At 42.0% G+C, this 13,588-nt stretch overlaps 1 protein-coding gene across 6 annotated transcripts in view; it reads left to right on the forward strand.

Annotated features, from left to right (window-relative positions):
- The window catches only part of LOC125891208 (IQ motif and SEC7 domain-containing protein 1-like), a 129,453-nt gene that overhangs the window by 35,706 nt on the left and 80,159 nt on the right, over positions 1 to 13,588 (forward strand). For 4 of the 6 annotated variants that reach the window (XM_049580272.1, XM_049580273.1, XM_049580262.1 and 1 more), the window contains one exon: positions 1,732 to 1,839. The exons of the other annotated variants lie outside the window; for them this stretch is intronic. In XM_049580272.1, coding sequence (XP_049436229.1) covers positions 1,732 to 1,839 — 108 coding nt within the window. The remainder of the gene's footprint in view (positions 1 to 1,731; positions 1,840 to 13,588) is intronic. 6 annotated transcript variants of the gene reach the window in all.

Below are 13,588 nucleotides of genomic sequence, written 5' to 3' on the forward strand. Positions count from 1 at the left end.
GCGGTTGCTAACAAGATGCTCAATACGACCACAAACCCTGTCGGGGACATTAAACGTCATCACCCCTGAACAGAAGAGAGTGCTGGCAGTCTGCCATTACAGCTTCTTATTTAGCTTAAACAGTCCGATTTCCCCATTATACAATGTTTTTAAAATAAAGCGGCCGAAATCAGTTGAAAGCTTAGTGGCGGTGACGTCAAGAGTCATGCGACCGTGGAGTAGTCATGTAGTCTGTTAAAGCCTAACGTTAGCTTTTTACTTCTGGCGATCGCATTTAAGCTTCAAATGCGGTATGAAAGGTGTTCATATATGAAGATTATCTCACTGAACAAAACCTGTAAGTATCATAAACTTGTGTTAGCCACAGAGCTTATTTTCTGACATAATCCAAAACACAATGCAAAAATCACATTCAGTTTCCCTTCCGGGAACCAGCGCGATGCTAAACTTCCGGGTTTTGACGTCAGCCCTGGCACACTCTATTAGAGAAGGAGTTTAAATTAATATTTAAAAAGGCCTTACAGCACTTCACAGAAACCCCACCGCCCGACTAGTGCTTTTTAGGTGTAACTGCAGAGTAACTGCACAAGTATAGATGCTCACAATGGTATGGGCCACATGCGTAGGCTATGGTGTAGGCTCTGCATAGAGCTGGCGCACAAGTATAGTTCTTGCTTATGACAAAATCACTTGAAGACACCAACTCCCGTGTGCGCACGGCAAGAGAGGAGAGGGAGAGACGCTGTGCTGCTGCCAGAGGAGACACTGAATGAGTTCCCTCTGAGCAGTAACTCACTAAAAGAGTCTGAGAAGTCCGGGGCTGTTCATGAAACATTCAGGACGCCACAATTTATTCCACTACTGAAGCTGCTACTCATTTTGGAACCACCGCAGAATCTGTAATAATTTAACTTTCAGCCATGCTTGTTGTTTTTGGGGGTAACAGTATGACAACAAGTCGAACTATTGCGGGTATCACATAAAACTATCCCGGAATTATTGTGAATGAGATGATATGGCACACCTCTACTTTGCTGATTTATAACAATGCAGGTAAAACTTCCCTCTGTTTTACCAGCCCTCAGATCTCCCCTTTTACGTCTCAGCTCAAATTTTGCTCACTGTTTTTTGCTGGCTTTGTGGCTGTTGCTCAAACTACAGATTGTACTACCACATTTCGTATGCCAGCCACCCCGGGCGCAAGGAGTATAGAAGCGGATCAAGTCTCTCTGGCAAACACAGGCCAAAAAAACTAACCAAAAACATGGCACTCCTCTGAAAGTAGTCATCAGTAATATAAACTGTGCAGTACATGAGTTGCAGTCAGTGGGCCAAAGCACGCAAACACCGATCTGGTCTTTAAAGTGGAATATGTTAGTACTTAACAGGCTCAACTCAGCTTTGCTCTCATGTGACAGTGGTGATATTGTGTGTTGTGGTGCGTACTCGCGTTACACTGTGTAGTTAGTGGTTTGAAACCAATCATGTTCCAGACCCTTTGATGTCATTTTTCCTGTAAAGACTCCACTCTTTGTAATAGGAAGTTTCAATACAGAATTCCATAGTACCAGGTTTGATGTAGTACACAGAGGTAAAAACATGAAAGTCACAAACCCCTGAGGGGAAATGGATGATTTTGATGCAGAGCAGTCATATAACATTTAAAGGTTTCTTTTACATCTGCCCTTCTGTGTCAACAGTCTGACACGTGTTTTGTTTGTACCTCTGTAGGAGACATGCCTCCCTTCCTATCGAAGTCACAGAGAATCCTGGGAGGTTAGTGTCTGCGGGCTGCAGAAGAGTCATCCCCTGCCGCAAATGGAAGTCAGCTTCCTTTGGGTACAGTAAGATGTTATTTTTACGACTGTGTGCTTAATATTTGTCCCATGAGTACCGCAGCATTTCCAGCACCATGGCACAAAAGTCTTTTTCTTGTCTTACTCTCCACTTGTTAATGTCTAAAAGTCATCGCAGTTCATATCCAAGCCCTGGTAATTAGCCTTTCTGTGGCAGATGTATCGGCCGTGACAGTTCGACGGTCGCAGACTTTGCAGCGTCCTAATGTTTGAGTCTTTGCAGCTGTTCTCCAGCCATCAGCTTTTTTATGACACAGCAGTTTCAGTGCTGCAATGTTGTTTTCCTGATGTGCACAATGAACTTCAGTGGCCAAATGCACTGTAGGAGATCATTAGGCTCAGCCCTTAATGAAATATGATCCCTGCATATGTGAGCCTCTGTTGCTGCTCACCCATTAGCCTGTGCTGAGCTCGGAGCTAGAGAGAGCTTCTCATAAAACAAGGAGAGATGAGCGCAGACAGCCGCATCGGTGGGACAGACTTAGGGGGCTTCAAAAGGCTGGAGAGAGTTTCAAAGACGCCTCCTAGTGCTGTGTGCTTCATCATCAAAAAGCAATGTGCGCCTAATCCATAGCCCACTTTTGGCTCATGTGCAGCCCAAAATAAATCCCAGTGCATAGTGGGAACGTGTTCTATTTTTAAAGAGTAGTGTTCAGAAGTTTCTGATGAGTCGGAACATCTGTGGGTTGTTTTTAGACTTTGGTAGTGTTGCAGAAATGAAGAATTTGCTGTTTCCTGCTGATTAACACCTCACTCATTTTTGTTCTCTCTGATTGTCCCCGTGTGATTGTTGCTCTGTAAGTAATTTTCAAGCTCAGCTGAAAGCTAATAGGTTAAATGGATCATGACTGTAAACAAGATGATGGCTGTGATCGGAGGTTGATTGTTTTCCTCTCCAGCTCCGCAGCATTGTTTACTTCTGTTTAGGCGCACACAGACGCACTATAATCAACCCCTAATTAGCAAATGACAGTCAAATACCTGATCATTTTCATGCATTTTAGATGGCTGCTTTATTACTGTTCCCCTGAAGTAATCATTAAAGTGTGAGAGTTAGTTTCTGTTGCAACCTAGTCGCGTTTTGTAGCGGATACCTTGAAACTTTACAGTTCTCAATAATGCTGTGGTGAAGGTGTGGTTAGGTTTAGGCACAAACACCACCTGGTTATGGTTAGGAAAAGAACATGATTCAGCTTAGAACGATGACATTTGGTAGCACTAGAGCTGCTGTAAAAGCAGGGTTGGGTTGGTGGAAAACACCTAGGTTCAGGAGGTGAAACACTGCAGGGAAATGCCATGAGGCGTTGGTAAAAATCATTGTTTAAACTAAGGATGCACTGATTTATCAGCCACACATTGGTATCAGCAGGTATTTGCCTAGCTGAACAATAAAGTGGCATTTACCAATGGCAGTGGCCTGAAACTAACAGAATGAACAAATGGACAAACTGAAATCTTCCCCGGGTTGCCATCGATACAAAAGGATGCAGTAAACACACTATCGATGCTTCAGGGGATGCACCCTATTGTTTCCCTGATAATGCTACATTGTGAACAACAAATCCATGTTGATGTTAGCAGCCAGTGTTACTGTAGCAGCCAGCGGCCGCAACTAAATGCTGACAGAGGCTGCACTGAGTGACATTATGATGTCTTAAACTGTCCTTGGTAAAAATGATTATCAAGTGAATGTAGATTATAACCTTCTCATGATGTCTTAATGTAACCTTGAAAACTGTAGTTTGTGGCAAGAAACTTGAATAAATGAAGCTGTTTGGAGGAGAAACTTGTTGATGTTTTCACAGCAATATAAAATAGATATTAGAGATGAATGCATGATATATAAAGTAAAGATGCTTTAAAGCAGTCATTATTATTATTAGTTTATGAGTATTTTTTTATGTACATGGTTATTTTAAAGCCAGGGTAGCAAACGTACGGCCCTTTGAATGACTGTGCTTAAGAGATGATCGTACCTATGATACTGAGGGGTGGTCCCATCATTACTAGACTCTCAGCACCGGCACCAAGGTATCAGCATCACAGCTGAGACCGTGGAGCCAATCAAGCTGTGTGCTCACAGTTACAGTTGCAAACTATGAAATACAATGCTGAAAACTTAATAAACACTGATTCCATTTCATTAAAAGTCTAATATAATTCTGCTGCTGACAGCTGACATGTCACTCATGCTTATTGTATCTGTTAGCTGTGTTAGCAATGTAGCTACCCAGCTACAGCTAGTCAGTACAGTCAGTGATGTAGCAGAATGAACTGCGGTCAAGCCGGCAGTCACTAAATACTTCTGTCCCTTATAGATTGAAAAGTAAATACCACTAACTTGAGAGGGAAAAGTATGTATTCTTTGATTTTTGGGTTGCTGGAAATAAAAATTTGAAAGATTATTCCTAATGTTGAGGGCATGTCTGACAACATACTGACACAAACCACCAGTATTTTTTCTGTATCAGTATTTAGAGATATTCCAAAGTAAAAGTCCTACATTTTTACCTTAAAATCTCAAACTTTAAGTGCCTTTAAAAAAAAAAAAATCTTCATAATTCCTGACAATAACTGAAATGTATGAAAAGGATGTTTTCTAAATGTGTATGATTGAATTTGTGCTCATTCAAAGGTTGTGTGATGAAGGACTGAATGATTTTAAATAATATCAGCTATCAGCCAAATTTTTATTTTAAACATTAGTATCAGGCAAACATTTCTCTGTCAGTGCACGCCTAGCTCAGAAACTGCTGGGCAATGCTGTGAGGTGCCGGTAAAGTCACCCAGGTTTTGTTGTCACAAGTTTTGGTGGAAATGGTGCAGAGGTTTGCTGAGGACAATTTGTAGTGTTGTTTATTGGTTTCATGGTCTGCAGTCGTCTTGCGTAGATGTCACGCCATTCACCATCTCCTCCACCTCCAAATGACAAAATCAACTTATATACTACGTCACTTTAGAAACGTGCAAACATTGTCCTCTGGTGACTGGGCTGAATATTTGTGTATGTTCTATTGTAATATTTTGTCCTCATCGTCGTGTTGCTTACTCCATTCTGCTGGTCAGTGTTCGTGTGTATATGTCAGTGAATGTGACTGGGCGGCACGAACACTGAATGCATGCCCTCCACACATTAATCAAGGGTCACACAGACACCTCCTCGCACTTAGGGGAAATGTTACATGACAGGACTGAGGAAAAGTTGCCGCATCAATCAAACAGAAAGCAGCATCCATCATAAAGGCCTTGCTCTGTCATGTTTGACTTGTTTTGAGGCGTTATTTCCTTTAGGGAGACAGGAAAATCACTTTACATGAAGTGACAAAGGTCCTGGGCCAGATTTGAATCCAGGATGTAGCAAATCTGTGGTATGCGCCGCAGAGCTGTGAGTCACCAGAAAACAACATTTTTCACATCGAATCTGAAAAGAAATTTGAAAGAAATGTCGGGTAATCATTCTCCATTGAAGCAGTGGAGCTGTGTGAGGCTCTCAGGGAGTGATTGATCTTTGTGTATTTTCTGACTGTGTTTGTGTGGCATTAGAAGGAACGGGAGGAAGTGAAATATTAATTATTATGCCATTTGTGAGCCGCTGTGTGCTGTGCCCTCCAGTATGCTGAATCATTCGACTTGTTTTAGATGTTTTGAGACAGCATATTGGGGGAAATTTGAAGGAAACTTAAACTGTCGGAAGTGTTTTTTAGCTGTAGAGTTATTCAGCAGAATAAAGTTGCATTTAAAAGGTGGCTTGTCTTTGATTACTGCAGCCAAGTTAATTTCAGCCTGTGTTATTTTATATTTGATGCTGTCGTCGTCTAAAGTTTCAGTAATTCCTACAGACTTTAGAAACTGAGATAAAGAAGCTGAGAGGAATTAATGGGGCAACTTTGGTGTTGAAGCAGTGTTCACAGAAACTGGATCGCTCAACGTGCCTAATGCCAGAGTTGGGCCGATCTCTGGGGACGACCGATCACATTCGGAGCCGGCTGCTATAGACTATAATAGCAGGAGCATACCCCAGGGATTCATTTGAATTGTTTCTTCTGCTGCGTGTTTTTTCTTTACCTCTCCTTCCTTGTTTGCACTCCTCTCATATTACTCCGCACTTGTTCTTTCATGCCGTCTACCTCACTTTCCTCTGCCTCCTGCCCCAGCAACAAAGCAGTCACATGCAGACATAGCATTTGATCAGCTATATATACACAGGTAATGTGATAGCTTAGGCGTGATAGTTTATTTCCCATGCCTGAGTGTGAATACTCCACCCAGCGTGGGTAATGATAATGTAGTCCTTGGACGGCTAGTTATGATAATTCTGCCACTACGCCTGCTAAGATGATCAGCAGGAGGAGTGTCAAATTACCTCAGAACCACAACAGTAAGGCCACAAACTGTTCAAATTAATTGTGTTCACTTCACCACACAGTGTAATAGCCAGTTCGTCCGAATGCTCAGGGCACAACAGGAAACTTGTCTCACCGGGTTCTGTGATTGAAGGATTTGTTTTGTGTAATGTGAAGGGCAGACCACGCATGTGGAAAACTTTTCTTGTTGAAATCTTCTCCCACAAACATACAGTAATTGCATTAAAAGAGAAACTAAAATCAAAGGAATTTTTTGACAAGTTTTTGATGAAGCAGGCTTCTTTAGAGGAGAGTGCTGATGAGTTTACCTTTTCTGTTTTAGTTTTTTATCTGACATGTACTTGATTAAAGCAGCTGTCAGTGATTGCAAAAGAAGAATTTGCTTCATTCAGGGCGGTGAGTCGTGATTATTTTCAGCTAATCTGTTTATTATTTTTTTCAATGTATCAATTATCTTAAACGAAATGGCAGAATGATAACACAGTGGTTAGCATTGTCGTCTCAAAGCAAGAGGGTTCCTGGTTCGAACCCAGGGTGGGGGAGCCCTTCTGTGCGGAGTTTGCATGATCTCCCTGTGTCAGCGTGGGTTTTCTGCAGGTACTTCAGCATGCAGGTTAGGATTAGGTGACTGTAAATTGTCCGTAGGTGTGAATGTGACTATGAATGGTTGTCTGTCTCTATGTGTCAGCCCTGCGATAGTCTGGCGACCTGTCCAGGGTGTAGCCGCCCTTGCCCAATGTCAGCTGGGATGGGCTCCAGCACTCCTGCGACCCCCAACAGGATAAGCAGTTACGGAAAATGAATGAATGAATGGATGAATTAATCTCATGCGAAACAACCCAAAAATTGTGAAAAAATGTAGGGCTGTGTCAGATAGTTCGAAACTTCATTCATAACATCGACATTCCAATTCTAAATCAACATTCAGATGCTGTGTGTTCCTTTTTCTCATGTCTGTTCATTCTGTTTAAACACAGTATCTCTGCACAGTTGCAGACTTAAGTGCAACACACGCCGCCTCTAATAAGACGATTTTGATAAGAAACTCACCCGTGAAATCCAAGTTGTTGTTGCCTCAAAGTCTTTCCTCTTCTTCCGTTACTAGCGGTTGGCAACCGTTGGCAACTAGTGCAGGTACAGCCACCTAGCGCGCTGGGGTGGGAAATACACTTTCATGTCGACGGTGCCGCTGCGTGCCGCTGCCAATGTGTATTGCCACTATAGTGACACTTACCCTCAAGGGCTCGACAGTGGGAGCCCACAGCAGAAAAGTAGATTTGTAGCATTGCAAATAGGGCTGGGAACAAGACTTACAGACCCAAAAACTGGGCCTGCTGTGATAGATTAACCTACAGTAAGCAGGTTAGCAGGTTAGGTAGCTGTGCTTTCCTCCCAGTTGATGACGTTAGCAGTGATAAAGCAACATAGCGGTGATCCAATCTGCTGTCCCTTTTGGCTAGTTAGCTCCCATGCTAAAAACAAGCTAGCAACGATCCACTTGCAGCAGGCCAGCAGCAAACAAACAGCATAGTAAGTGATTTATTTGTTTATTTATTTATTAAAGTAAGTTGATTTAATTTTTTTTAAAAGACGTATTTAATCTGATCATTTACTTTATTTGAATTGAGGATTTTTCATTTCTTTATTTACTTTTTAGGGTGACAATCTCATAAAATATGACGACATACATTCAAAGCTTCATTCAAAAACCTCAATATAACTTTTGTGTGACCAAAAGTCCAAAACCCATAGATACTTCATTTAGAATACACAGAAAAGCAACACATCCTCAAATATGTGAAGCTGAAAAGAGAGAATATCACTTTATTACTTTCTGCTTGATCAAACAAATGACAATTAAAGATTTCACAATAATTGCCGACTAATTTTCTGTTTTCTCAAAAAAACATTTTGTACCTTAACTTGCTTAAGTTTTAACCCTGGTCCTGATGATTATGCGCAAAACTTTTCATTGGCTGTGGGACTCAGCAACTTGGAAGGCGAAATGTCTTCTGTTAATGCGATTTTAAGATGTAACACGTATACACGCATCATCCAGTTGTATTACTGGGATGTAGTATGTGTGATGATGCCTCCAGCACAACAGAATATCTGAACCTGAACAGAGGTTGTAGATTACCTAACCTCTATCAGAATAACCCACGTTAGAATGAGCAAACATGTTCCTGAAGGTGTTTAATATCTTTCCTTTCTTGACTTGCCCGCACTGCTCACTGGCACAGTCCATCAGCAGCTGGTAATAAAACCTGGGCCTGTACTCACCAGAGCGGAGAGGGAGGGGTGGTAACGAAATGAAATGTAAAGCATAGAAGAGGTAAATGTTAAAACAGTGTAAAGTGAAGTAATAAATTGGAGGACGGTGAATTACTTCAAGTGATGAATTATGAATTAGAGACTTCCAAGTTTCCATTAGCTGCAAAAAAAGGCTTAACTGCCAATATATGTAAAAAAAAAAAAAAAAAAAAAAAAAAAAAGGTGAAAATGGCTTCTTGATGTGCTACGCTTTATTTAACTTAATCTGAACTTGGCAACTGAAGAACAGCAGCAAAGTAAAGGAAGCATAGTTTATGATGATAAATAGTAAAGAAAAATCTGAGCCAGACCAAAACCTTTACATTCATTTACATAGTTTCAAAGACATTTTGACAAGACGAAGCCATAATTCAGGACAAATTTCGCTCGATGCCAGCCAGGCGGAAATATCGGCCAATATTAGTTAATTGCAAATACACTGGCATTGCTGTATATGTCGGCTAATAAATAACAAGAAATTGCAGCAAAGAAATGCCAAATTAGGTCATATTAGCAGAACCAAATATTAATATTAGTGTTGGCCAAAAAAATCTAGCATAGCTCGTGCTGTAATATCCCAGTCGCTAGAATAAAATATTAGGGTCGTACATTTCTACGAACCAAAGATGAGTTACGTTTGTACGTTTTACATGTATCATATCAATGTTTTTAAATGACGTAGTTCTGATTACATGTATTTTAGTTGACTTTGTTGCCAGGAGGTGGATGGACTGGGTGTTTTTAACGAGAAATCGGGACATTTACTGCTGTGATTGTGTCACCAAAATAAGGTATTTTAAGCCAAAACATGAATTTTCCTAACCATAACCAATACTTTTTGCGTGTATCTTAACCACAGTGTTGTTTGAACAAAGAAAGGTAAAGTTTAAGTCCCGCCCCCGGATGCAGACTGGCCAATCCTAGCGTAGCGTGTTGTTTTACACTTTTTTCACCTTAAGTTTGACTGTTGGGTATATGATGTTAGCCTAACATTGCCAGACTAAATTATAATTGACCCTTCACTAAGTCCGCAGACTGGCCAATCATAACGTAGCATCGGGCAGGCTCAGACTAGGACCCTAGAATACCAGAGTAGTGACACACATTGGTCAAGCGGAAAGTTGGTCATGTGCCCTCGAGTGGCGGGATAGTGCGTTGCATATCCAACCAAGAACTGACTGAACTTCAGTATTGCTGCCGACCAGGAATTCTTGTGTGTTTCCAAAGTCAAGCAAACCTAAAGGCATTATCTATCATAATCTACCGTAATAGGAGCATCGGTGACCTGTTTACAGGTAAAAAAAAAAACCCCGTTGTCTACCATAATGTTACTCTCTAGATTTTGAAATAAACAAATTATAAGCATGACTTAATATGACCAAGACACCTAAAAGTACAAACACGGCCGTTTTCATCAGCTTACAAGCAAGTGCGCGTCAGACATACTGTAAGTGAATGGGTTTTCTGTTCGGAAAGGTAATGCCCTCATGCCCCACTAGAGGGCGTGTGAGGCTTAACTTCAGCATACCACAGGAGTCAATATGAGTCAAGTGTCGTCACTCTGGTATTGTAGGGTCCTAGCTCAGACCAGGGTCCGACAACAACGCGTCTGTGCTCCATTGATTCAGATTTCCTTCATCTTCAGGCTGGTTTTGTGGATTTGGAACTAAATGTTGTGCCTGGAGCACATCGTGTATTAATGATATTCGTTACCTCGAGAGGTTGGAAAAAGATATATGTTTCTTCCCTGTTCCAGAACCAAAATCAAACCCTGAAAAGTGTAGGGTTAGCTAGCTAGCTACTGAAGATATAGCCTACTGAATGTATACACATGCTGCTTTTGCTTTTTAATGATTATAACAGTGAAACAAAGACCGACCCTGCTGTACAGGAACCAGTGAAGGGAAGCAGGGAAACTTTGCTGATATTGAACCAGCTGTGTGTCATCACAGTGTGTGTAGATGAATGGTGTTTGACTTCCCCCGGAGATCCCTGCCCGCCTGGCGTCAGAGGTCCGGCCGATGTCGGTGGCAGGGTCAAACACTGTTCATCTGCACACACTGCGATGCTACACAGTTGGCTATATGATCAATTCAAATCCCCTTTGGCTGACATAGAGCAGTGTGTATGCATGTGTTGTCTTTGAATTGATGTCCCTTATGTTGATGTTGATGTTCTTGGGCAGCTTGTTGTGTGATTTATTGATGTATATGCTGTACCTTTAAGTGCTTCTGTTGTTGTGTACTGTAATGCAGGGCGTCCGGTCTCAGTTGCCTTCCCTGCTTAAATAAAGGTTATGATAATGATAATAATCAGAATAATGTAATTGATTAATTGTTCCAGCTCCAACATATTACTACAAAATAGAAAAACTAACCCTAACAAAAAGAGGCAGGATGATATTCCTGAATCTGCGGTGGCTCTGGGTGGGTTTGCTGTGAGCTTTAGAGCAACCCACTTCTTTTGGGGCTGTGTGTGCCACATACTGAATATAATGTCAACATTAAAGTTTATTATGAAGGCTGTAAAGTCCCTTTTGTATTCCACCCTTTTAGCCATCATTACTTCCCAATGTCCTCTTCTGTGATGATGTCTCCCATTTATATCCTCTCCCATACCGCTGCATGTAGGTCCATTATAAATAAATATCCCCTTTGTACTCCTCTGCTCGTCTTCTCATGACTGCTGTGTGTCGAGTGCTCTGCAGCGGCGAGAGGTGAAAGGAGGAAGTGTGTTTATGTCAGGTTGAGAAAGTTAAAGTGGAGCAGTCAGCCAGGCCAATGGGGATGCAGGATTGCGGCTTATTGTGAGACAGGATAATTGGTCTGTACGGTTTACTGAGGGGAGAAGAATCTGAATATATCTGAAGGCGTGTGGCTGCGACTTGAAAGGAAATGGCACAAAAGCAGCGTGTTGTATGTTAAATGACAAGATGTGACGCAGGAATGCAGATGACCTCGTCATAATGGAGGAAAGAAGTACTTCCTCTGTGACAGTTTCTCAGCACCATGAAGAGAAAGTGTGTTTTAACTGATGGGAGTATTGCCTTTGTGCAGAAGCTGCTGTATTCATTGCCTGCAGCTGCCTTCCAGTTCAGTCCTGTCCAGAGTTAAGACCTCTCTGCACCCATCAAGCCCAGCTCAAGGCTGAATGAATGCTTTTAAATACCCAAGACGCTCCCATATTCCTTTTTCCTCACTTCACGCCTCTCTTTTGATTCATTTTTTCTCTCCTTTTTCTTCCTCTCAATCAAAAAACATCTGCCTCTCTGTATTCTTTCACCCTCTCTGACTCTGTCTGCCTGTGCCTCTCTCTCTTTCTGTCTTCTTAATTAAGGAAACACATCTGACTTGATGAATAGATACATGCGAAGGCTTTACAGAGGTAAATGTAAGGCCGGGGATCATGGTGAAGTGTAAATCTTTCCGCAAGCGTTTACATCCCGCTCTTAAAGCTCCCATGGTATTGCCAAAGGGTCGTAAAGCCGCTAATGTTGCTCTGCTCCGTTTATTTGTGGTCCAGGTTTTGATTTGGCGTCTGACCATTAGCACAGATCCGAACCAGGAGCTCCATTTCATGTATAAATAATTCAGATGCTTTATGATATTCATTATGGTGACTGACTATTTCAGAGCAGAACCTGTGATTATCTCCGGGCCCTCTAATAATACCACTGCAGAGCCTATTGATTCCTGGGAACTGCCTTCATGGGATCACAGACCCCCAGCCGGCCTGCTGCAAACAGCCAGCGTGTTATTTGCTGACGGTTGGAGGCAGGAAGGCAGCTCACGCGGCTGTGATCTAGCCGCAGGGGTGACACACGCAGTAGAAATGGAGAGGTATTGCCATATGTGCTGGAGGTTCATGAACCTTGCTTCCTATCTGCCACTGTGTGTATTTGACTGCTGCATGCAAGGCCTTGACGATATCTGAGGTCATTTGGAAAAGAGCTTAACGACACAGTAAATATTTATTGTATGTGGCAGCAAACAGTCCATGGGAAATAGAGGAGCAGTTGTTATGCACAAGAGTTAGGGTCTGCTTAAAAAAAAAAAGCAGCAATGAAAGTGCCTTCCGCCTCCCATAAAATCCAGCCAGTTGTATGAATACTTCTTTATTGGCCTTTTTTTATTTACTGCTGTTAGTATTGTAAAGTTTTGATTTCACCAGATGGGAAATCACAACTGCACAATGATTTAATGGGCCTATGAAACTGAGAGCCCACTTTCATAATGTGTTTGAACTCTTGGGAAAACTCTGGGTTTGTCTTTGAAGTTCCCAGCTTCTGTTTCCTCATCACATTCTCTAAGAGTTAATTACAGGCTCCGTGCTGTGCTATGAAGCTGGATCTCTGGAAACACACAGTTTTGATTCTGGAGTACGCGCGGCCATGTGGCTTATGATAAGTTGCTTTGACTCTTAAGTAACAGAGGAGAATTCGGGGCTGTTTGTGCCATGTGCCTCTCACTTCACTCAGTTCTGCTGTTGATCCTTTTGGCCGCGGGAGAAATGCATGAATGTGAATATTTGCATGTGTGGCTGCTCTGTGTGTGTGTGTGTGTGTGTGTGTGTGTGTGTGTGTGTGTGCCTTGTTTGCATTCAGACAGCCATGCCACACATAAACAGTTTTGAAGGATCATGATACAATAAAGCCTGGCCAGCACTCAGTTCTGAGAGCATTTTGAGTCCCTGTGCTACAGAGCGGTGCAGGAATGAGTCCTAAAACATGGAAATGAGTTAGCATCTTAGCACTTCCAGTTCCCTTGTCTCAAAGTCTGTGGGTTTTTTTGTGGATGGGGGTTTAGCTAGATGTCTAATGTCTGTGCTTAACTCAAGTTTAAGAGATTTTCATGCACGTGTCTTAAAATGCTGGTTGCTAACAGATGGCTAAATGAGACGACAGAGGTTGTCGGGGACATAAAACGTCATCATGCTGAACACAGCTCACTAGTCCACATTTACAGCCTCCTTGTGGTGATGATGTTGAAGTCATATGACTGTGGTGTAGTTTGTTTATAGCGTACCGTTAGCTTTTAGTTTCTGGTGATTGCATTC

This window comes from Epinephelus fuscoguttatus, linkage group LG7 (assembly GCF_011397635.1).
Source record: "Epinephelus fuscoguttatus linkage group LG7, E.fuscoguttatus.final_Chr_v1".
NCBI classification, from domain to species: Eukaryota; Metazoa; Chordata; class Actinopteri; order Perciformes; family Serranidae; genus Epinephelus; species Epinephelus fuscoguttatus.